This window comes from Hyla sarda, chromosome 5, assembly GCF_029499605.1.
Source record: "Hyla sarda isolate aHylSar1 chromosome 5, aHylSar1.hap1, whole genome shotgun sequence".
Classification (NCBI taxonomy): domain Eukaryota; kingdom Metazoa; phylum Chordata; class Amphibia; order Anura; family Hylidae; genus Hyla; species Hyla sarda.
The window spans coordinates 162,904,076-162,928,300 of NC_079193.1; the positions used below are offsets into that span (position 1 = coordinate 162,904,076).

A 24,225-nucleotide genomic window follows, 5' to 3' on the forward strand; every position below is an offset into this window, starting at 1 on the left:
ATTAGCTCACAGTGTTAGAAATCCTCTCAGGAGAAGGGGGCGTGTCCCTCCTTGTGGTGATGGGAGGTGATTGGTGGGTCTGCTCATGCAGCCTTGTCCATGTGTCATCTCTTGTCCATGACTTATGGACAAGCCTGATGCTGCTGCAGGACTGGTCAGTGTCCCAGTAGTCACCTAGTGGTGGTATTGTTAGAAGCCGTGTTCTTTATTAAATATTCAAACATTTTTAAACAACCATATTACAAAAGGCCTTTAATTTTCATCAGTAACAACATATAAAAAGCTTTAGGATCTGACAGCGCCCATTTATCACTAGCCTTTCATGTCTTTTTGGGAGGCATTAATCTTAGTTTCTGTTTGTCTAGTTGCGGGAGCTGGAGGACAAGTATGCAGAGTGCATGGAAATGCTTCATGAGGCGCAAGAAGAGCTAAAAAACCTTAGAAATAAAACAATGCCAAATGTTATTTCCAGACGTTACAACACTCTGGGTGTTTTCCCCATGGTAAGTAGGGAATAGGTCACTGCATAACCCACCAGTAATAAATGATGTGCAATTTCCTTAAGAACAAAAAATAATGGTATGGTTTTCATGTCCGTGTTTTTATTTTTTTACTTACACTATATGTCTCACGGCTTGTTATAATGATATGGCTTGTTTTATACCATTTATATGATTTTAGTTTAAGGCATGGCCATAGAGACTGGTGTACGGTTGGTCATTTTTTTATTTTTTAATTTTGATGTCAATAGGACTCCTTAGCTGCCGAGATAGAAGGATCTATGAGGAAAGAGCTACAAATTGATGAACCAGACTCCCCTGAGATGAAGTAAGAAGTACCTTATAAGGATTTGCAAAGTATTACTAATCTTTGTGATATTCTTGTATGATGACATGATGGTATATCATAAATTTGTACAGGGCTTGTCTAGGCAATTTGGTCAGGGAGATGATAAAGAAAAAATACTAACAAACAAAGCAGCGTCCCACCTCGGCCACTGACATCACATCCCCCAACACGAAGTCACTGGACAGAGGGTAGCAGAGCTCCGTTTAATTTAAAAAAAAAAAAAGAATAATAAAAAAAGAAAAAAAGGAGAAACTTTTGACATGGCACACAGAAATGAAAAGTTTTGATGAATCGCCCCCACCGATCTCTAGATATAGCTAGGATAAAGCGAACAGATGTGTGCTTCACTCCCCAGATCGCCACCCAATCTGGCTCATTGCAGAAGATTGTAAGTCTAAAGTCTATGGAGTCTGTCAGATCAAGCAGCCTTTCCCCTAATTATCTTTTTTACAGTTTTCTATTTAGCTATATCAATCTATCATAGACAATGTCTAAGAATTGGAGCTTTGTTAGTACCTTGAAATGCTTAATTTTAACTACACTTTTTTTCTCCTTCTTGGGGCATTTAAAGAAGATATATTAGAACCAGTACAAAGAACAAGTGTGCAATGATCATTGCAGGAGAAATGTTTTATTTTTCTGCCTAGCAGTAACATACTATGATGTGGGCTAATGCTTTATTACCAGGCAGTTTATCTCCTAGTTGTGGCACTATTCTGGTCCCATTGTTTAAAGGGGTTATCCAGGAAAAACTTTTTTTTTTTTACATCAATTGGCTCCAGAAAGATAGACAGATTTGTAAATTACTTCTATTAAAATATCATAATCCTTTCATTACTTATGAGCTGCTGAAGTTGAAGTGTTCTTGTCTGTCTAAGTGCTCTCTGATGACACGTGTCTTGGTGACTGTCCAGAGTATAAGCAAATCGCCATAGCAAACCTTTTCTACTCTGTATAGTTCCCAAGACAAGCAGAGATGTCAGCAGAGAGCACTGCTGCCAGACAGAAAAGAACAACTCAACTTCAGCAGCTGATAATTATTGGAAGGATTAAGATTTTTTAATAGAAGTAATTTACAAATCTGTTTAACTTTCTAGAGCCAGTTGATATATTAAAAAAAAGAAAGTTTTTTCCTGGAATACCCCTTTAACAACTTGACCACATTTAGCTCTTAAATAGCAACTTAAAGGGTTACTCCGGCACAAAACATCTTATCTTCTATCAAAAGGATACGGGATATCCTGTTAGATCGCAGGGATCCCGCCACTGGGGACCCCTGCGATCGCTGATGTGGCACCCTGGTCATCCGTGCACTTAGCGAACTCTTCTCCCTGCCAGATGGCCGCGCCCCCTCTATTCAGGTCTATAGGAGGAGGCGTGACTGCTACTTACTAGCAGTCACACCCCCTCCCATAGACATGAATGAAGGGGGCACGGGTGGAGGTCAAGAACATGGGAGCTCCACGCTCCCGTGTTCCGAACGCTGCTGCTGACCTGGAGATCGCGGGGGTCCCAGGCGGTGGGATCCCCGCAATCTAATATCTTATCCCCTTTCTTTTGATAGGGGATAAGATGTTTTGCACCAGAGTACTCCTTTAATACAAATCTCCAAGAGAGGGATAGAATTCTGGTCTAAAGAGCAGTAGCTGGGAAATTTGGAGGGTCCCGTGGGCACACAGTGGGACTGGAACAATGTCCTAACCAGGAGATAAAACTGCCCTGTAAGATTAAGCAGGGTATGTTACTGCCGGACAGGGGGAAAAACATTTCCCAAAGTGGTTATTTAACAAAACTAGTGCAAAAAAATTGAGAAAGTTTATAGTATCCAATCTAATTCCAGCTTTTATTTTTCAATAGTTTTTTGAGAAATATTCAGTGACCACTTGTTCTTTGTACTTGTTCTAATAAACCTCCTCAGATCTGATCTTTAAAGCGGAATATGATGTCCTACTTAAGGGCATCATGTTACAATTACGAGACTGTATTCCTGTTAGTCAAGCTGAACATACATTTTCACAACCTCCCTAATTGGCTTACAGGCTACGATATATGTGTGCATACGTTGCAGCCCATAGACTGCGCTGTATTTTATTTACCGGTATTTATTGATTGTTTGGTGTTCCTATTAGCTGCCAATGGTTGTTTTGTCTATTAGGAGTACAGAATGCTGAATGCCACATGCGGAAATGGAAGGACAAAGAGAATGTTATTTTGTAATGTTCTGTATTCGTCTATGTGAATTTTTTTTTTTATCTATTCAGAATGGTGAAGAGATTATATTGAGTTGAATCATTTTATAAATTTACTATACTGTATTAATGATTTTGTTTTGTGTATTTACCAGGAATTAGGTTTTAGTTCAGTAAACCACAGTGTATTATGTCATTTTTTCCTACATATTTTAATAACTATGAAATATATGTATGTGTTTTACCTTAGTGGCAATCACCAAAAACGTGTGTTTGAAACTGTGCGGAATGTAAACCAAGTAGTGAAGCAAAGGTCATTGGCACCTTCTCCAATGAACATCCCAGGTTCTAACCAGTCCTCGGCAATGAACTCTTTAATGTCTAGCTGTGTCAGTACGCCACGCTCCAGTCTTTATGGAGGAGATATTTCTAATATTGTCATTGATAATAAAACCAATAGCATTATACTGGAAACCGAGGTACCTGATAACAGGTTAGTGCTACTGCTTGATTCTGAAGTCATCAATGTAGCATTACTTTTACTAAGTGTTTAGTATATTGAGTAAACATGATGTCAGGGGTTTCTAGCAAATGAATCACTAAGCTGATGAAAAATATCGTACGCCATATGGTGAATGGTGGCCATCCTGGATGTATTGTAAGTAGGCCCAAATGGGTTTATATAAAGACCACAGTTTCTTCTAGGTTCTTTTTCTCTACAAATGTGCCTTTCTTAGAGAGAGGAATGTACCTTTTGAAAACGCAAAGATTTAAGACAGAGATAAGCCATGAGAGGAGGCTAGATACACTCTCTGGACACACACATACCTAGCAGAGTTTCACACACACAGTTGCCACTTTAGGAATATTTAATATTTGAAATATTACTACCATCATTTATTGCATAGAATAAACATTGTCCTAAAGCATTAAACTTCAACACTGGTCTTAAAGTCTTAACATTTTGGTGTTCTTATGTAATAGCATTGGTTATGACACTATTAGACTTTCTATCCTCTTTATTTTCAAGATCATAGATAAGAGCAAGGAATGTAAAATGTTAAAGGGGTTATCCAGGAAAAAACTTTTTTTTTTATATATCAACTGGATCCAGAAAGTTAAACAGATTTGTAAATTACTTCTATTAAAAAATCTTAATCCTTTCAGTACTTATGAGCTTCTGATGTTAAGGTTGTTCTTTTCTGTCTAAGTGCTCTCTGATGACACGTGTCTCGGGAACCGCTCAGTTTAGAAGAGGTTTGCTATGGGGATTTGCTTCTAAACTGGGCGGTTCCCGAGACACGTGTCATCAGAGAGCACTTAGACAGAAAAGAACAACCTTAACTTCAGAAGCTCATAAGTACTGAAAGGATTAAGATTTTTTTAATAGAAGTAATTTACAAATCTGTTTAACTTTCTGGAGCCAGTTGATTTTATTTATATATATATATATATATATATAAAGTTATTTTCCTGGATAACCCCTTTAAAGGCTTTATCTTTTTTATTACTAGCAGCTAAATGATAAATAATCTCTAATGAAGACTAGTTGAATAGTTTGCTAATTTTGCATTCAGGAAACAAATTAACAATAATAGCAGGTGTCCATAACCTTTAAACCCCATAGCACTAATTTAGGGTTTCTTAGTGAAATTTCTAGATATAGATGATTTAGATCATAAAATGAGTTTTTACTTGCTGGATTAAAACACAATGTGCTACATAACTTATTCAATATCTCATATTCTATTTAATTTCTTGCTGTCCTTATTGTCTTCAGTGATGCAGATAAGAACAAGAAGCCTGGCACACCAGGAACACCAGGTTCTAATGACCTTGAGACAGCCCTACGACGGTTATCCCTTCGGCGTGAGAACTACCTCCTGGAGCGCAAGTTCTTTGAAGATGACCAGGAAAGAAAGTTGCGCAGTCTAGCGGAGAAGGGAGAACTTCACAGTGGATCTTTAACACCAACAGAAAGCATAATGTCCTTGGGTACTCACTCCTCCAGGCTCTCAGAATTCACCGGCATCTCAGGAATGTCCTTCAGCAGCCGATCTTACCTGCCTGAGAAACTTCAGATCGTGAAGCCCCTAGAAGGTGACAAGGGGCCCCGGCCCTTCTATGTTTTGCTTAGTGACTCTTTGTGGTCTTTAATACATCACCAGAAAGCCGGCACTTTACATAATACACACTCTTTCTACTTCAGAGATAGCCACCCTCGTTGTTGGTTTGAGATATTTTAGTGTGAATCTGGTACAGAGGATTTGTAATAGCTATGTATCCAATAGTAAAAAGAAACAAACATATATCTTTTCTGTTATCTGCATACTTATGGCTGATGGTTGGTAAAGTTATTAGTTTTGACATATAATACTACTATTAACTAGCATTAACTTTTATACATGGGTTTTCTCACTAGCTGATCACGTATACACTGGATTGGCGATAAATGTCTGATCCCTTGTTTTGACCGTGACAAGAATGGGGGTGCCAAGTCCTCTATTTAAATGAAGTGGTGGCCAAACATGGGGGCTTCTGCCTCATTGAAATCTGTGAGCATAATTTAGATTGCTAGGCACTTTTTGTGAATTGGCAATGAATGTTGTTGGGGAGAAAATCCCTTTTGAGGCTCTTTATTGTAAAATATTAAAGAAGCACTCCTGGAAATTTTTCTTTTGCCTATATAGTGCAGCATAGACGGTTGTTGGAGAATATTGTAGAGGTTTATGTGAATGCCTTGTGATTACTTGTTTTAGCTAATGTGTCGTACATAAGATTTTAGGCATACTCATTGCACGTGAATCAAAGAATTTATTTCCTTATGCTACCTACATTTCCTTTGAATCTTCTGGCTTTACGGAAAAGAGAGGTTGTGGAGCCTGGCGAGCACCTGATGATCTGATTACCTAGCGCCAGACTGCTGTCACGCCCCCTCCCATAGACATGAATGGAGTGGGCGTGGTGTGACGTCCCGTCCCCAGTGCCGGAAAGCTGGAGGTTTCCGAAACTGGAGACGCAGCTCCCGCATAGAATGCGGGTGCTGCAGGGAGATCGCAGGGGGTCCCAGCGGTGGGCCCCCCGCGAACAGACCTCTTATCCCCTATCCTTTGGATAGGGGATAAAATGTTTTTGCCTGGAATACCCTTTTAAGTTCACAAGTAGACAGCTGACCCAGCACTGACCACTTCCTCAGACACATTAATCACTGGTTTTCTGTGGGTCAAACGGGTGATCACATGAGCAAGTTACAGTAATGAAACGCATGGATGCAGTTGTGCTGAAGTTAAACAAATGGTGCTGTAGGACTAATGATGGGGAGTGTGCATGATATGGGCAAAAAACTTAAAAAACATGGAGTGCTTCTTTATGCTTTTTCTAGCTTTTTGCTATTGCTCAACTCAGATGTTGCTTTCAAATCAGTGCGGAAAATGGTATTTCTAAAAAGTAAGACAGCCATTTCACTTTAATGTTTGCACCTTACTGCTTGCATAGTGGAACAAGGGAACATATACTGTAGGGTTATTGTCTGCTAAATAGAAGCTATTTTAACTTTGGTAAATTGTCTTAATAATTTGAATGTGTTTCACGTGATAATAGAACATATTATAGGGGGAGATTTATCAAAGGCGGTCTAGAGGAAAAGTGGTGTTGTCCCTAGCAACCAATTTTGGATTGCTTCTTTCATCTTTTACAGGCCTTTTAACCCCTTAATGACATCTGATGTAAATGTACTGATTTTGTTAAAATAGTTTGATTTATTTTTTAAAAGTTGTACATTTATAGAAAAGCATATAACCTCATATCATTTTAATCGTATTGACCCATAGAATAAAGAAAACATGTCATTTTTACCGTAAAGTGTACAGCGTAAAAACAAAAAATTCCAACATTTGCTAAATTGCGGTTTTCTTTTCAATTTCCCCACACAAATAGTATTTGTTTTGCTTGCGCCGTACATGTTATGGTAAAATGAGTGATGTGATTACAAAATAAAATTGGTCACACAAAAAACAAACCCTCGTATGGGTCTGTGGTAAAAATATTAAAGTTATGATAGAAGGCGAGGAGGAAAAAAGGAAATGCAAAAATAAATTTGGCCAGGTCCTTAAGGGGTTAAAAAATGAAAGACGCAATCTGGTTGCTGTGGGCAACTGCACCACTCTTCCTCTACACCGGTTTTGATAAATTTATTGTAAAGTCCTGTATCAAGATGACCATAAACAGAGTGGTTGTGCATACGTTTGAATGTTTCTCATCAGATCAAAAGAATGTCGGGAGATATATCAAATCCTGTCCAGAGGAAATGTTGACCAGTTTCCCATAGCAACCATTTGTTTTAGAGGCCTTTTTGAAAATTAAAGAAGCAGTCTGGTTGCTATGGGCAACTGGTCAACTTTTCTTCTGCGCAGGTTTTGATAAATCTCTCCTGTTGTCTTTTTGAAATAATTGCCAAAATGTTAGACTATCATTTTGACAGGCATTTGTTTCTGACAGATGTTAGTTGGTCATCTTTAGATCTGGAAACTCCGCCAATCTCATAGCCCTCTACAGAGAAACTTGCCCCTTTGGCACATGAATTGGAGATTTCCATGTGTCTGTATGTTGTTTGCACCTTTAGAGATTGAAATGGAGCTGTAGTATACATACTGATCCCAAACATTGTAACTGATTGTAAAGTTATGAATTCTTGGAACAATGTTTCTTTTGCTTTTCAGTTTTGGCTTGCGTTCCATTAGCCTGAGCCTTAATAAAAAAATGATTAGTATTTTGGATAGTCCCTTTATAAAAAGAAATCTGGTGGTGGAAAGACATTGCCTGCACGGCTCATACTGGCAAAGATGTATCAAAACTAGTGCAATAAACAGGTGGTGCAGGTCACCTTGTCCCTTTCATTTGAATTAAAAGAGCTAGAATATGATTGGTGGCTATGAGCAGTGACTTCCATATTCATTTTTTTAATAAATCTCCATCACTAATTCCTTAATATGAAAAATAGAATACTTGAATATCACACAGTCTATGGGGGAAATTTTCTTTTCCTGCATAAGTGCAGAGTAACAATATTGCGCACATTTTCTTCACAAGCCAGGTCTTTATGCAGATAATGTTCGAAGCGTCCACTTTGCACTTTCCAAATATGGAGCCAATCTGTACTGGCTCAGGAAATGAATCCCCCCTTCCCCCCTACTTTTTATGCACCTGGGAGAGTAGTTGGGTGGCAAATTGCAGGGTCTCCCGTGTGTCTCATCAGAAATAAATGGAGGGAGATTTATCAAAACCTGCCCAGGGGGGAAGTTGCTGAGTTGTCCATAGCAACCAATTAGATTGCTACTTCCATTTTTGAAAAGGCCTTTGAAAAATGAAAGAAGTGATTTGATTGGTTGCTATTGGCAAATTGGCAACATTTTCTCTGGACAGGTTTTGGTAAATTTTCTCCTATGTGCATATATTTTTTTTTTTTAACTGTAAAAAGCCTATCCTCTTGACATCACAAGCACTGCATGGTCACTAGTTCAAAATAAACAAGGTTGCTGGGATCTTTTTACATTGACACTATTACCTTGTACAGATTTTTTTTTCCTGTGCCAAATTCAATATATAGATGCAGGTGGAGATATCTCTAACTTTGTAGTGAGGGGTAAAGAGCTTTTATAAGGCTGCATTTACACTACGTATGGTGCCCTGCTGGACCTCTGCCGTACCATGTTCAGTTCAGTGTGCCACTATGAATCATTTTTGGACTGTATCCGGTTCTTTGCCGGACTGACAGCCATGGTTCTTCACTTTTCCGTCCAGCAAAATAAGTATACTGTTTAAAACAACGTGACCGGAGTCACTTGGTTACTCCGCTAGGCTCATAGAAATGAATGAGGTAGGCATGGGTCCAGCACAGTTACGGCATCAACCGGTTTCCAGATTCTCCTGCGGGATGCAGCTGCCTTATGCCCCACACGTGGTGTAAATGCAGCCTAAAAGTTCAGAAATTGACTTTTTATCTTTGCTTTACTAATAATTCATTGATTTTTTTTTATTGCCATTCACTATTATTATGAATAACTGTTATAAGTTCAGAATGACAAGAATAGGATGTGTAGCCAACAGCTGTTGAACTGTGTTTGCAGACAAGCACTCTAGTGATTTTGTAACCTTTTCTTTATATGTTCTCTTATGTTTCCCTTTCACTATTCCTTTTCAGTTGTAATACCTCTTGCTACTGTATCTATTCTGTTCTTTCAATAAAATCTCCATTATATTTCATCTTTCCTATTTGTTTTTCCTGTGCTTTTTTTTAAATTATTTTAATCATCATCATGGTTTATTATCATGTAGCCACACAGTTTTTTTTTAAGTTTTTTTTAATGATTTTGTATAACTTAACTTTTAGAAAATTAAAAACAAAAAAAATGTATGGCTACAAGCAAAAGTGGCTATGATAACCTTTGCTTGAGACTTAAAGGGTTGCCTGACTTGCCTCCCCACTCGACTCTTTTTCTTACGCCTGTCTCAACATACAGGAAATGCCCACCCAGCCAACCACTGCACAATGGTGACCTGCCCTAGCTCGTGATTGACTGAGCGAGCATTCCTTATGTGTCGAGACCAGACCTGGAAGTGGAGGTCAATGTGGACCTAGTGAGGGTTGGAATGCCAGAGGATCAAAGAAGGGAATAACCCTTATTTATTTTAGTTACCTACTTATTTATTTATTTATTTATTTTTTTAAAGCCAGTTTGCCACTTCTTAAAAAAAATTTGTGTTGCCATATGACCCCTTTAAGAGACCATATTCTGCCTGTATTGTATATTCAATTAACATGACGCACAATGCATTTTCTATTTATCCAACAAAGAAAGTGCTCACCCCAATAGCAGCTACATCCAGCGCGGACAGGTGCGGACCTCACCGTAGATCGCAAACAGGAGGAAGTGAATGAATAGGCAGATTAAAAAATAGAAAATATAATATTTTGAAAATATAATCTTAAAATGCCATTTTATGCAATGTTCTTGGAAGAACAAATACATAAATGATAAATAGAGAATAGAAGGAAGTAAATGTCCAGCCGAAGGATTCGTGCAGTAAAACTTCAGTTTATTTCAATAACATATGCAAATACAGGTGCAGACAGGCAAAGTGACATGTTTCAGCCTACATAGAGGCCTTACTCATACTTGTGTAAGGCCTCTGTAGGCTGAAACATGTCACTTTGCCTGTCCGCACCTGTATTTGCATATGTTATTGAAATAAACTGAAGTTTTACTGCACGAATCCTTCGGCTGGACATTTACTTCCTTCTATTCTCTATTTATCATTTATGTATTTGTTCTTCCAAGAACATTGCATAAAATGGCATTTTAAGATTATATTTTCAAAATATTATATTTCCTATTTTTTTAATCTGCCTATTCCTTTAAATATATCCATAGGTTTTTGGTAGTTGAATCTGTATTACAGGCTGTTTATTATTTAATATTACATGCTTTATAGTTGTCATGTACAGACATCTCCTTTCTTTATGTTGCCCTTGACTTTTTTTCTCATTCATTTTCATCCCTTTCATGTGTTTTTCTTTTTCTTTTTTTCTTTTTTTTTCTTTTTATTGCTTCCAGTTTGACCATGCTCATTGGTCAGACAAAAATTTGACGGGGTTATGATGTAACCCTTGGGTATGTATACTGTCAAATATTTATACTAGCTACTAGCATAGAAATGAAAGGATTAGTATGCCATATTCTCCTATTAAACCCTTTTGTTGCTTTGGGTTATTTTTAGTATATAAATACAGTTTTATTGGGTACATTTATATTAGATGGCTTTAGCTTCTCAACATAGTTGTTGTAGAGTAGCTAGTGCATCTTGAGACAAGCTCTAAAATGTGTTAACCACAAGCTCTAAAATGCGTTAGCCATTATTAGGCCTCCCTTTGCATAGGCCTCTCCCGCTGCTGCCACTATCAAGCCTTCAGGTCTTGCTGCGGTCCTCATGTTGGTCCACATGTTGATGACATTTTGTTCCCCCACAGTTGGTCACCAAGCTGAGCTGGCAGTTCCTGTGGGCATGAAAGGTCATCGTAAAATGAAAGAAGTGGACCACAGTGGGGATTGAAAGACTTCGTAGCTTGCGAGTTTGCAGGCATATAGTATAGAAATATTTTTACCTACAAACCCCTTTATCGCTACATTTGTCTTTAAGGATGTGTTATAACACAATATAAAAATTTAATAGGCACTTTATGAGACCATTTTTTACCAACAAGAGTACAAGAGTTTCGTCCTATTACAATAAAACTCGATTCCAAAGGGGGAAAAAAATCAGCCCAAAATTCTTTTGCTGTGGTATAAATTGACAACTTTTTAGCTATAAACTGCAGGTATGATTTTCATATAGTTTATCCTTCTTATGAATTCTTCCATATTAGTTAGAATATATTAATCTATCCTCTTGCCCACCTGGAGCTTTCCTGGTCCCCTAGACTGTGTGTATATGAATGGTTAGTTATTGACTGAACAGGCTAATATTGCCTATGTAGGAGGGCCAGCGATGAGCTTAGCTGATCAATTCTTTTTGACAGGTAAAAAAAAAAAAACAGATTGTTGGTTGGCCGCACATCTCCCCATGTAAATAATGATGTGCATCTGGTGACTAATGGAAACAATGGGCCACATAAACAATCCAGCAGTTGTTTGTCCAAATCTGCCCACCTCATAGTCGAGCCTTGCAATTGGCGCTCATTTACAGTGTGCGTCTGTTCATGTAATAGTGCCTTAAGCATGCATGTCCACCTTGGCACATTAACTAAAGTGGATTCAGTAAAACTCTTAAAGAGAAACATCACATGGCACGTTACAACATTATTCCTGTCATGAAGCAACTCTTTAGTCTGAAAGGTACACTTGGTGGTCAACTTGATGCCAGACAGATTCCAAAAATTACCTTTTTACAGAGCATGTAGCTTAAATGCCTTTAAGATATTATTACAATATGTTCCTGCATTTTTGAATGTCACAACCACAGAGTGATAAATTACCACAAACTTTGCTACATACATGCTTATCTATCCATCCACGCATAGTACCCACACCAGCAATAACATGTACTCATTTTAAAAATTGATGTCCTAGGGATCACTGCAGCAAGCTCTGTGTCTTATGTAACCGTCTCAATCACATGACATAAAGCCGGGAGGGAACGCTCTGAGCATGCACTTCTCACTAGTAATTGGTCTGATTCTAAACAACACAGAACCTGACCGATAAAAACTTAGATGAAGCAGAGAGAATAAATCAAAACTTTGAGATCTTTCTCTGGCATATAAAAAGTTGACCGTGCCCAATACATTTTAATTTTATGGTAATACAATGTCTTGGACTTAGTGTGGCACTGTCACTGTTGAACATTTACAATTGGTAGTCCAAATTTAATGTAATCTCCATTTGTTTCATCTGTTCTAGGTTCAGCAACTTTACATCATTGGCAGCAGTTGGCACAACCTCACCTAGGAGGAATCCTGGACCCTAGGCCTGGAGTAGTTACCAAGGGCTTCCGCACCTTAGATCTTGACCAGGAGGACGTGTACTGCTTCACAGACTTTGAAGAAGACGAGACAGGTGACATTCCTTTCAAGAGCTTAACTACCTCGAGTCCCGTCCATCATTCAGAGACCTCAGGTGAGAGGTCTCAAGCACAAGTGACTGTGTCTGACAGCAAGAATTGTCCAAGCCATTCTCAGGCTGCCCCAGAGGACTTGCAAGAGCCCGCGACAGACGATGATGAGGGGTCTGGTGAGGGATCCTCCTTACGTCCTGTAAAATGGACTTCTTTACAGGATATTGAATATTGGGCCATTTTCACCTCTACACCACAGCACATTCGCAAATGTTTTACTTCATACAATAAGTGATCTGAGCAGTTAACAAATATTCTCTTGTTTAGCAGGTCTCCTCATTCAGATTTGTTTCTAGCTTTGCATACTTTGCAAGAACCACTTTCATTATATGTAAAGGCTGCTAAAAGAAAGAGGCTGGTAAACTCTGAACGTACTGTACTGTATTTAGCTATGTGTCATTAGTTATTGGTATGTATTACAGTAGGTGGGTATATACATGAGTGCTTAGTCTACCATCTTGTTGAATTAATGCTAGCTTTCTTTTTTGTTAGGCCTGGGCTTTACTGTAATTTAAAATAACAAAAGAAAAAAGTTTGATACCATTATAGCCAGTTAAAATAAAACTTACACTGCATGACTGGCTGCATTTTAAGGGCATGTGCACATGGGCAAAAACCTTGCCTGTGTGCAGCACTGTGCTGTCTCTTTTTCCAAGCTGTGGTCAATGTGGGTGGTCCTGTCCTAAAGCTCCTATTGATTTCAAGAGAAGATTCAATGTGGAATCCACGTGAAAGCATGTGGTTTTTGATGTGGAAATCACCACCGTTTTTAGAGTTAAAGAAAACACACCGTATTGAACATGTAAGCATGCCCTAAAATTGGTCTCAAATGTGCATTTTTTTGCATTTGTATTTCAATCGCAAGTCCCAGCCTAACAGTGAATCTAATAACATGAACGGACAGCACGATGGGATCTATTATGTTTTCAGTTTGTGCAGTTAGGTCCCTGCTCAGGTCAGTATTTGTGCCTATAATATAAAAGCAGCCCCATCTTTAGAATAATGTGGAGGGTACAAAAAGATTGGGTTATTTTTGAGAGCGCTACTGTATCTTGACCGGAGTTAAAATGAAACAGAGATCAAGCCAGCACTTACGCAGGACTAACTTTTATTGGTAAAAGAAGTCAAAAGGTAAAACAGGACGACGCATTTCGGCGCACACTCGCGCCTTCCTCAGGTCCACAAATATAATTTTGTGTAGTCCTGGCCGGGGATCCTGGCCAGGACTACACAAAATGATATTTGTGGACCTAAGGAAGGCGCGAGTGTGTGCCAAAACGCGTTGTTCTGTTTTACCTTTTGACTTCTTTTACCAATAAAAGTTAGTCCTGCGTAAGTGCTGGCTTGATCTCTGTTTCATTCTAACTCCGGTCGAGATACAGTAGTACTGTCAAAAAAAACGATCTTTTTGTACCCTCCACATTACCTTGTTGTCCGTTTCCCTCGGGAACACGGACAATAGAGGTAAGAGCAGCAGACTGTGACAACCCCATCGTTATATACCCTCAACCACACAACAGAGGCCCCACTGACCTCTACATACATCCACTCAACGTCAGTACGTCACCTTGGGTGTTTGGTGGTGGGTATTTGCACCATTTTTTCTTCCATCCTAGAAATACTACACTAAGGAGCGCCCCGTTGTTTTTCTCCTCCTTTTTCCCTCATACCCATCTTTAGAAAGTAGTTTAGCAGAATATAGTTTTTAAGCCATCTTAAAGTAAGATAGTCTTTGTTGCTCATTGCAGCCAATCATAGCCCAGCTTTAATTTTACAAGAGCAATATAAGAAATGAAACTTCGCTCTGATTGGTTACTTTGGGCATCAACAAGAATCTTACTAATTGCTTGATAAATCTCCCCCAACCTGTTTAACACACAATTGACATTGGCAACAGAATAGCGCCCTGACCTCACTGTGCTGCTTTCCATTAATTTCTAGTGCAATTTTATTTCCCACCTTGTACAGAGTGTCACATGGTGTTGTGCAGCCCAGGCCATAGCACACAAATGATAGATTACTTGTTTTCAAACCTTTACTTTTATAACACAAAAACAAATTTGAAGCTCATACACCTTTTGGCATGTCACTTAGACATGCTATAAAAGTGGGATTAGGCGAGACCGGCACTAAACCATCAATGAGAAGGGGACGCTGATGCCCTTAATGGAGGCTCCCCATCTTTTTTTTTTTTTTTTTTTATATATATATATTTTTTAAACTGTCTAGTTGATGTAAGAGGTAATATCTTGCTTGTTGCTTTGCTTCACAGAATTGCACATATATTATGTGCACTACCTGCCACTTTTCATTTTTACACTGTACCAAATATTTTATGAAAGATATTGTAAATATGTGTAGGTAGCAAAGGATCCATCATGGGTGTTATTTTGCACTGCTAAATAATTATTTTTGCACTAATGAAAAATATTGTATTTGTACAGATTTGCTGAAAATCTTTTGTGAGATTTTGCAAGGCTAAAACTGAATATTTGGATTAAAGGGCTTTTGGAATACTGAACACTTATTATTATCATCATTATTAATAGTAGTAGTAATTTGTAACACTTAAAGTGTACCTACAAGGTTATATAGAAAATGACTATAATGTTGCAGTGTGCACATTAGTGGTTTTTCAAAATTAAGTGAATTTTAAGCTTGGCCTCTAAATACATAAACGGAGTGGCTGTTGGTCATGCTCCCTACCACATACAACTATGCAGTAGGGGACGGAGCCTTCCAGTTAGTCTTCTAGGTAACTGTAGCCACCACAAGACCCAGCGCCAAGGATCACATTAAAATATATGGCTCTTGGTCTCATGGTGACTCTGGTTACCTAGAAGACCAAGCAGAAGGCTCCGTCTATGTGGCTGGGAGCGCGAGCAGCATCCACTCCTTTCAGGTATTTAAAAATGCATATAATTTATATATATTGTGCACAATGCTGTTTATAGTCCTTTTTCTTATAACGTTATAGGTACACTTTGATTTTCTTTTTATTCATCTTAGCTGGAATACTTGTAGTTATCTTGAAGTAGTATATTTAATAGTATATTTTATGTTCACTATATTTTTATAGATGTTTTCATTTTTTGGTTAGAACTACCGTATATACTCGAGTATAAGCCGACCCGAGTATAAGCCGAGACCCCTAATTTCAACCCAAAATCCCAGGAAAAGTTATTGACTCGAGTATAAGCCTAGGGTGGGAAATACATCATCCAGACCCGTCATTAACATCCTCATCATCATCACCGCCTGTCATCATCCAGACCCTCATCATCATCACCTGTCGTCATCCCCTTGTCATCATCCCACACATCCCCCCTTCATCATCCCCTTGTCATCATCCCCACCCCCCTTCATCATCCCCTTGTCATCATCCCCACGCCCCTTCATCATCCCCTTGTCATCATCCCCACCCCCCTTCATCATCCCCTTGTAATCATCCCCACCCCCCTTCATCATCCCCTTGTAATCATCCCACACACCCCCCTTCATCATCCCCTTGTCATCATCCCCACCCCCCTTCATCATCCCACACCCCCCCTTCATCATCCTCTTGTCATCATCCCACACCCCCCCTTCATCATCCTCTTCTCATCATCCGCCCTCAGTGGTCTTCAACCTGCGGACCTCCAGAGGTTTCAAAACTACAACTCCCAGCAAGCCCGGGCAGCCATCGGCTGTCCGGGCTTGCTGGGAGTTGTAGTTTTGAAACCTCCGGAGGTCCGCAGGTTGAAGACCACTGCGGCCTTCGACATCATCCAGCCCCCTCTCACCCCCCTTTAGTTCTGTACAGTACTCACCTCCGTTCGGCGCTGGTCCGGTGCTGCAGGGCTGTCCGGAGAGGAGGTGGTCCGGTGGGATAGTGGTTCCGGGCTGCTATCTTCACCGGGGGCGCCTCTTCTCCGTGCTTCCGGCCCGGAATAGAGGCGTTGCCTTGACAATGACGCAGAAGTACGTTGGCAATGAACGTACCTCTGCGTCGTTGTCAAGGCAACGTGACTATTCTGGGGCCGGGCCCGAAGCGCTTAGAAGAGGCCTCCCCGGTGAAGATAGCAGCCCGGAACCACTATCCCACCGGACCACCCCCTCTCCGGACAGTCCTGCAGCAGCGGACCAGCGCCGAGCGGAGGTGAGTATTGTACAGAACCAAAGGGGGTGAGAGGGGGCTGGATGATGTCGAAGGCCGCAGTGGTCTTCAACCTGCGGACCTCCGGAGGTTTCAAAACTACAACTCCCAGCAAGCCCGGACAGCCGATGGATGCCCGGGCTTGCTGGAAGTTGTAGTTTTGAAACCTCTGGAGGTCCGCAGGTTGAAGACCACTGCGGGTGGAGAGTTCACTCGAGTATAAGCCGAGGGGGGTGTTTTCAGCACGAAAAATCGTGCTGAAAAACTCGGCTTATACTCGAGTATATACGGTAATCTTAATTTTCAGTTTTGGTTAAAAGTGGTCTAAGTTGGTCACAAACATCATATAGGTGTCAGCCAAACCTGTCCATTTCACTGCCAACCATCTAATGTATTTGCCTCTAAGATCTTGTCCCATAGATGATGTAAGGGGAAAGAAGGATCAGAAATGTTGACCATCACACTGTTCATGGGGATATAAGTCACCACCAGTGATGTCTCGCAGCAGCATCCCACCACCACCACCATTGAAAAAAACACATGCTCAACTGAATGTGTGTGGGTGAGATCAGGAGAAATAGCTGTTGGCCAAACAAATATTCATTTGACAGCCATCTTAAGGCATTTTAACATGGCAGAATTTCCTCCCTGAATTTCTTTTACTTTTCCATGTAAAAACCATGGCACACAAGTAATTTGAAGCAGATTCAAGCAGAATTTCCATGTTGAAGTTCTGCCTGAAATCCATGAGGAATCAAAGCCCCATTGATATTAATGAAATTTACCGATAAAGATTTTCTTCTTAAAGAATGGATTTGTTAATTCTTGAAGCAGTAAATAATCACGGTCAGGACCATCCATTGATCAATAGGGCTTTAATGCCACATGGATTTCACCTGCTTGAATCTGCTTAAGATTACTTGTGTGCCATGGTGTTTACATGGAGAAGCAGAGGAAATTCTGCTGTGTGAATACGCCTCTTATTGTATGGCCAACTTCAGTCTGATATGAAGGCTGTCTGTTCTATATTGTGTACATTGGACAGCACCATTTGCTTCCTTTCACTCCATTTTGTTTTGCATATAGCATTAGTAGTCTTTTTTGTTGTTTTTTTTGTCCTGCACATCTTGTTTGCTGTAGAGCGGTGGCAGAAGAATGCTCAGTTTTGCACCTCTTTTCGATGAAATTGAGATACTTAAACAGCATAGTATGCTTACTTGATTTCATCCTTGTAGAGAGTGACACATGCCCAGCCACCTGCTGTAAAAAGGTCACACAAGAATTTAAAGTAAGGCATTTAGTTTGTCTGAATTACTCCCCGATGTAACTTTACCAACACATCAACCAACTTTGTCAACACGTTGTTCAAGCTATTTATTTAAAATCTATATAGACTTAAAATGTCCAAGAGTTTAGTAAATAAAACTAGCATGAGGAAATGTTCTAAAAGAATTCCCTGCTGTTCCTGCCTAGGTGGTCCCTACCAGTGGTTGTTTGTCACCGGATTAATGACATGCCCAACATCTACTGTGTAGGTGCTTCCAATTGCTGATCTCATAAGTCACATGCCGTACATACATTCAGCAACACTACAGGCTGGCTGCAGCGGTCACATAGGTGTGCCAGCATGTGATCAAACCAGCAAAATAAAAAATAAAAAAGCTTTGTCTGTGGACAGCAGGAAATATAGAAAGTAGTGTTGATTTTATGAACCTATAAAATTTTCTAAATTATTCCTGTTTTAAGTGGTTATAAAGAGCTTCTGCCACTCCAGGCCCGTCTGCACATTACATGGATAGCCCATCCATGGGCACTGTGTAATACTTCATTTGTCCTGTAGTGGCACTGCAATGGAAATAATTTGCTGCCAACTTCTCTCACAGGTTAAAGCGGATCTCTGAGGGTCCAAGCAGTGATTATCATGTGATCAGCTTATCACCGGACTCTCTTGTCCAAAGCAAACACTACTTTATCATGTTTTGCAGAATAAAGACCATTTCCACCCCTTTGGACCATACTGCAGTAAACATACTGTAGGCTGGGAACATACTGTTTGACTAACTTACCTTTTTTATTTTTATTCTCTGCAAATCACTTTGGTACACAAATAAACTCAGAAGCCCTAAAGTCAGAGTCGCAGTCCTTGCCCTACTTATCATGCATGGAATATCAACCTATTGCTAAGGTGCACGAAGAAAGCCACTGATCATGTGTCTGATATGCCATTCATGACAGGTGGGACCTGCAGTCTCATGCTTTTGGCTGATTGAGTCATCCCAAATGAAATTATTATTTTTGCTGAGGTCTCTCCCTTCCAGTGTTTATATAAAGTAAATCGGTCTGCTCTATTTGCTGCTAAGAGTCACAGACCTCTTTGGATAGCTGTTGTGGTAAAAGCAGCAAACTACCTTCTCAGGCACTAATGATGGTTGCCAAACTTTGAAAATCACCTTTTTTTAGGCAAGTTTCAAGAAGGCAAAGCCAACTTGCTCAAGTACTACAGCCTGGCAGGCCTCTTTTCTTGCCCTCGTCTTCCTATCTTTAAATGACTTACAGATCCCAGCACATCAGAGGTGAGGGTGAGCAAGGAGGTGTGCTGTCACATTTTTATACCCCTACAGCTATTAAATGATGTCAGCAGCTCATGGCAGCTAATACAGGTGACAGATTCTCTTTAACCATGGTCTAGATTTTCAACCTGCGGGACATGTACACCTGGGGTTACATACCTTGTCTCTAGGGGATCCACACATTTTCCAAATCCTGTACTTTTAAAACCCACCCTGTATATAATTTTAGATAACTTCACCCCAATGTACAAGGTATTTAGCATAATTTTTTCTGTATAATTAGCTGTTATTTTTTTTTTGTTTTTTTTACTTTAGGATTTTAGTATAAAGTCAGGTGAATGCTTTGCTAAAACAAAGAGGCCTCAAGAAAAATGTATTGCAGGGAATGGGCGTGTTAACTTTCATCTTTCGTGTTCAGTTTGGTCGCTATGGGCAGATAGATAATAGTTTGCCTGCACTAGCGTTTATACATGAGCCTATGGATTGTTATAATTTAACTCCAATGTGAATAGAATTTTTACTTTACGAACTTGCATTTTAAACAATATTTTGCATACTTCAGAGCATTGACAATGAGTAGCTTTATAAATATATAACTTTTTAATTATATAAGGTTTGATTCTTTGGTCAGGTACTAGTTTTATTTTTTAAGAAGTCCAGTCCAGTTAATTTTAGCGGTTCTGTCATACCTTCCATTTGATCATCCATTGTTCCTCTGCTGAAAAGTCAACATCTTCTTAGCATGCAAACTAATCACAAGTGCCCACAGGGTGTTCCACAACTAGTGCCCAGGAATTCCTGTCCCTTGTCTTCCCAGTAATCACTTGTGCTCCTGGTGGCCCAGAGGGGATACAGGTTTAAAAAAAAAAATCTGAAGTGGAAGGCCCAGGATTGGATGCACATGCACAAGGTTTTAAAGTAGAGAGGAGCTAAAATGGCAGGAGAAGGGGAAGGAGTTCCTGGACACGTGTGGTCCTGGGAAATGCCCTGAAGCACTTTGATTGATTTTGCAGAATCCAAAAATGGTGATGATTTTTTTTACTTTGCAGGACCAGCAGGTCATTAAAGGACAGTATGACAGTGACCCGGCTCCTATATCTTTCTTAAAGATGCCAAAATAGCCAAGCTGGTGACAGATCTTTTCAGAACATGGGTATAGGCCCCTGCCTTACATGTCCCTATACCATGAAGAGCTGACCAGTGATCTGGTTAATATGTTGTAAATGATATTTAAATCAAAAAGTCTTGAAAAGTTTATATTTATTAAACCCCAGTCATTTAGATGCAAAGCAATTCTTTAAAATATACTGATTATCAGAATTGTCCTTCAGGTGCTATGTGATTTGTAAGGGTGCTTTCACACAGGACGGAAGCAGTTGACCATAGCAACCAATCAGATTGCTTCATTCATTTTTAACAAGGCATCTGATAAATAAAATGAGCTATTTGGTTGGTTGCTATGGACAACTGGTCAACTTTCCTCTGCACAGGTTTTGATACATTTTGACAATTCTGATATACTGATCAGTATACAGTACGCGTGCTGCGCATGCAGTTGCTTTATGTAAAGGTATGGGGTTTAATACAGTAATATATATATATATTTTTTGAGATCGTCAATCTAAATTGAGAAAATATTCAATTAAACTGTGACTTGGTATTTTGTTTAGTTTCTTTTTGTTTAGTTTGTTTCGTGAAAACAAACAAGAAAATCAATATTAAAACCAAGAATTGTCCAGAAATACATAAATTAGATTTTCCAGCTATATCGCCCAGGCTCTCCAATGTAAACTAGTAAAGCTACTGTGGAACATGAGCAGAGGTTATACATTTGTGATCTTGATCCTGCAGTTATGTGATTTTGTCTTTTACAGTTCTGAAACCCTGGAAATATATGAAGGTTTGGTATACAAGCAATTGTGAATTATATGCCCTCCTTACTGTCGCTTTTCTGCATTGGAAACCTTGTCCCTATGTTTCTGTTCTCAGAACTTTGCTTCCCTCTTCTTTTAGCAGCCTCTATATCTAATCAATGGTTATATATTTTTAAATGATCTGCAAAATCATGAGATCGCCATTGGGCAACATAACACATTTTTTTCCGGAGTTATAGGCAACATTCATTGGATTATATAGTAAACAGATTACAAAATGTTGCCTAGAGTGCACCCAAATTTATGTCCACGTAACTCTGGAAAAATATTGCAATAGCTGTGGTATTCTTTCCCTTACTAATTTCACTTTTGGCCTCGGTATAGAAAAATCCTCTGTGATCTTCATAGTGGACCCATGCTCTGGAACCTTTTGTCTTTGCTTCATAAGTCTGTGCTTATCTTGTCTCTCATATATAATATATAATTTTTATATATGTTTAAGTGTATACAGTGTGGATTTAGAAGCAAAGAAAAAGCAATAGTTAACCATGCGTTAGTACAGTCCTTTAGAAGGCAAGCTTTGGAAAAAAGACATCATTAACCTGTGTACTGTATATGAAAGAGATAGAGCACACCTCAGCCACTATCTAGTGGTTGGACCAGGAACTACAATCTGGGTGCGATCCCTAAACACACACCTGAAAATGATTAATAAATGAAAATAACAAAGTATTGATCGGTTATCAAGGTTACTTGATAAATAATGTAGTAAGTGTAATAAATATAATGAATGTAATAAATAGTGGTGTCGGAGTTGCAACAGAAAGGTAAAATGAAAAGCGCTGTTAATGGTAGGAATGATAGAAAGCAATGGCAGTGGTAATGATCTGCAGATAGAGGTTATAATCTGCAGATAGAAAAAAGAGAGAATTGGAAAGGATTTACCAGATAAAGTTGTGCTGAAAATCAGCACTAGCAGTAGCGATGTTCTGCAGGGTAGAGAATGTGATAGTCTGCAAGGTAGGTGAAAAGTTATAAGTTAGATAATAAAAAGTGTGAGGAGGCGGCTCAGAAGATAATGTAAACAGTTTATTAGTATTAATACAATAACATTGATAAAATTAGAATAAATCTAGGGGAGAGCGCTGGGCCCTAGTGCTCTGCTTCCCCATCAATCTTCACACTATGAATACATATCCAAAATAAAAACTGTTAAAGGGGTTATCCAGGAAAAAAACTTTTTTTTATATCAACTGGCTCCAGAAAGTTAAACAGATTTGTAAATTACTTCTATTAAAAAATCTTAATCCTTTCAGTACTTATGAGCTTCTGAAGTTAAGGTTGTTCTTTTCTGTCTAAGCGCTCTCTGATGACACGTGTTTCGGAAACCGGCAAGTTTAGAAGCAAATCCCCATAGCAAACCTCTTTAAACTGGGCGGTTTCTGAGACACGTGTCATCAGAGAGCACTTAGACAGAAAAGAACAACCTTAACTTCAGAAGCTCATAAGTACTGAAAGGATTAAGATTTTTTAATAGAAGTAATTTACAAATCTGTTTAACTTTCTGGAGCCAGTTGAGATATATATATATATATATATATATCAACAAGTTTTTTCCTCGATAACCCCTTAAGGACCAAGGACGTACTAGTACGTCCTGAGTCCTTTCCCTTTCTATAAGGCGGGTCGGGCCCGGCCTCTAACAACGGCCGGGACCTGTGGCTAATAGCGCGCGGCATTGATCGTGGTGCTGCGCGCTATTAACCCTTTGGAAACGGCGTTCAAAGTTGAACGCTGCATCTAAAGTGAAAGTGAAACCATGCCGGTTAGCTCAGGGAGCTGTTCGGGATCGCTGCGGCGAAATCGTGGCGTCCCGAACAGCTGTTAGACACGAGGAGGGTCTCCTACCTTGGCTCCTGGTGTCCGATCGTTGAATGACTGCTCAGTACCTGAGATCCAGGCATGAGCAGTCAAGCGGCAGAATCATCGATCACTGGTTTCCTATGAGAAACCAGTGATCAATGATAACGATCAGTGTGTGCAGTGTTATAGGTCCCTATGGGAGCTATAACACTGCAAAAAAAAAAGTGAAAAAATAAGTGAATAAAGATCATTTAACACCTCCCCTATTAAAAGTTTGAATCGCCCCCCTTTTCCCATTTAAAAAAAAGTGTAAATGAAAAAAAAATAAACATATGGCATCGTCGCGTGCGGAAATGTCTGAATTATACAAATATATCGTTAATTAAACCGCACGGTCAATGGCGTCCGCGCAAAAAAAATTCCAAAGTCCAAAATAGTGTAATTTTGGTCACTTTTTATATAATGAAAAAATGAATAAAAAGTGATCAACAAGTCTGATCAATACAAATAGGGTACCGCTTAAAACTTCAGATCACGGCGCAAAAAATGAGCCCTCATACCGACCCATACCCGGTAAAATAAAAAAGTTATAGGGGTCAGAAGATGACCATTTTAAATGTATACATTTTCCTGCATGATATTATGATTTTTTTGCGACAAAATCAAACCGATATAAGTAGGGTATCATTTTAATTGTATGGACCTACAGAATAAAGAGAAGGTGTCATTTTTACCGAAAAATTTACTGCGTAGAAACAGAAGCCCCCAAAATTACAAAATGGCGTTTTTTTTTTTTTGTTTTTTTTTTTTCAATCTTGTCTCACAATGATTTTTTTTTCCGTTTTGTCGTACATTTTTGGGTAAAATGACTGATATCAATGCAAAGTAGAATTGGTGGTGCAAAAAATAAGCCATAATATGGATTTTTAGGTGCAAAATTGAAAGGGTTATGATTTTTTAAAGATAAGGAGGAAAAAACAAAAGTGCAAAAACGTAAAACCCCTTAAGGGGTTAAATATACATGAGAGGACTGCTAGGCACTGCATATAAAATGGCTCCAAATAGATATAAAAGAA

The 24,225-nt window shown here is 39.2% G+C and overlaps 1 protein-coding gene across 12 annotated transcripts in view; it reads left to right on the forward strand.

Annotated features, from left to right (window-relative positions):
• TRAK1 (trafficking kinesin protein 1) overlaps window positions 1–24,225 on the forward strand; it is a 138,259-nt gene that overhangs the window by 109,075 nt on the left and 4,959 nt on the right. For 4 of the 12 annotated variants that reach the window (XM_056520611.1, XM_056520606.1, XM_056520615.1 and 1 more), the window contains 5 exons: window positions 366–503; window positions 752–828; window positions 3,289–3,531; window positions 4,819–5,138; window positions 12,494–12,823. In XM_056520611.1, the coding sequence (XP_056376586.1) occupies window positions 366–503; window positions 752–828; window positions 3,289–3,531; window positions 4,819–5,138; window positions 12,494–12,823 (1,108 nt within the window). The remainder of the gene's footprint in view (window positions 1–365; window positions 504–751; window positions 829–3,288; window positions 3,532–4,818; window positions 5,139–12,493; window positions 12,824–24,225) is intronic. The other 8 variants (XM_056520613.1, XM_056520616.1, XM_056520608.1 and 5 more) reach the window with 3 other exon arrangements.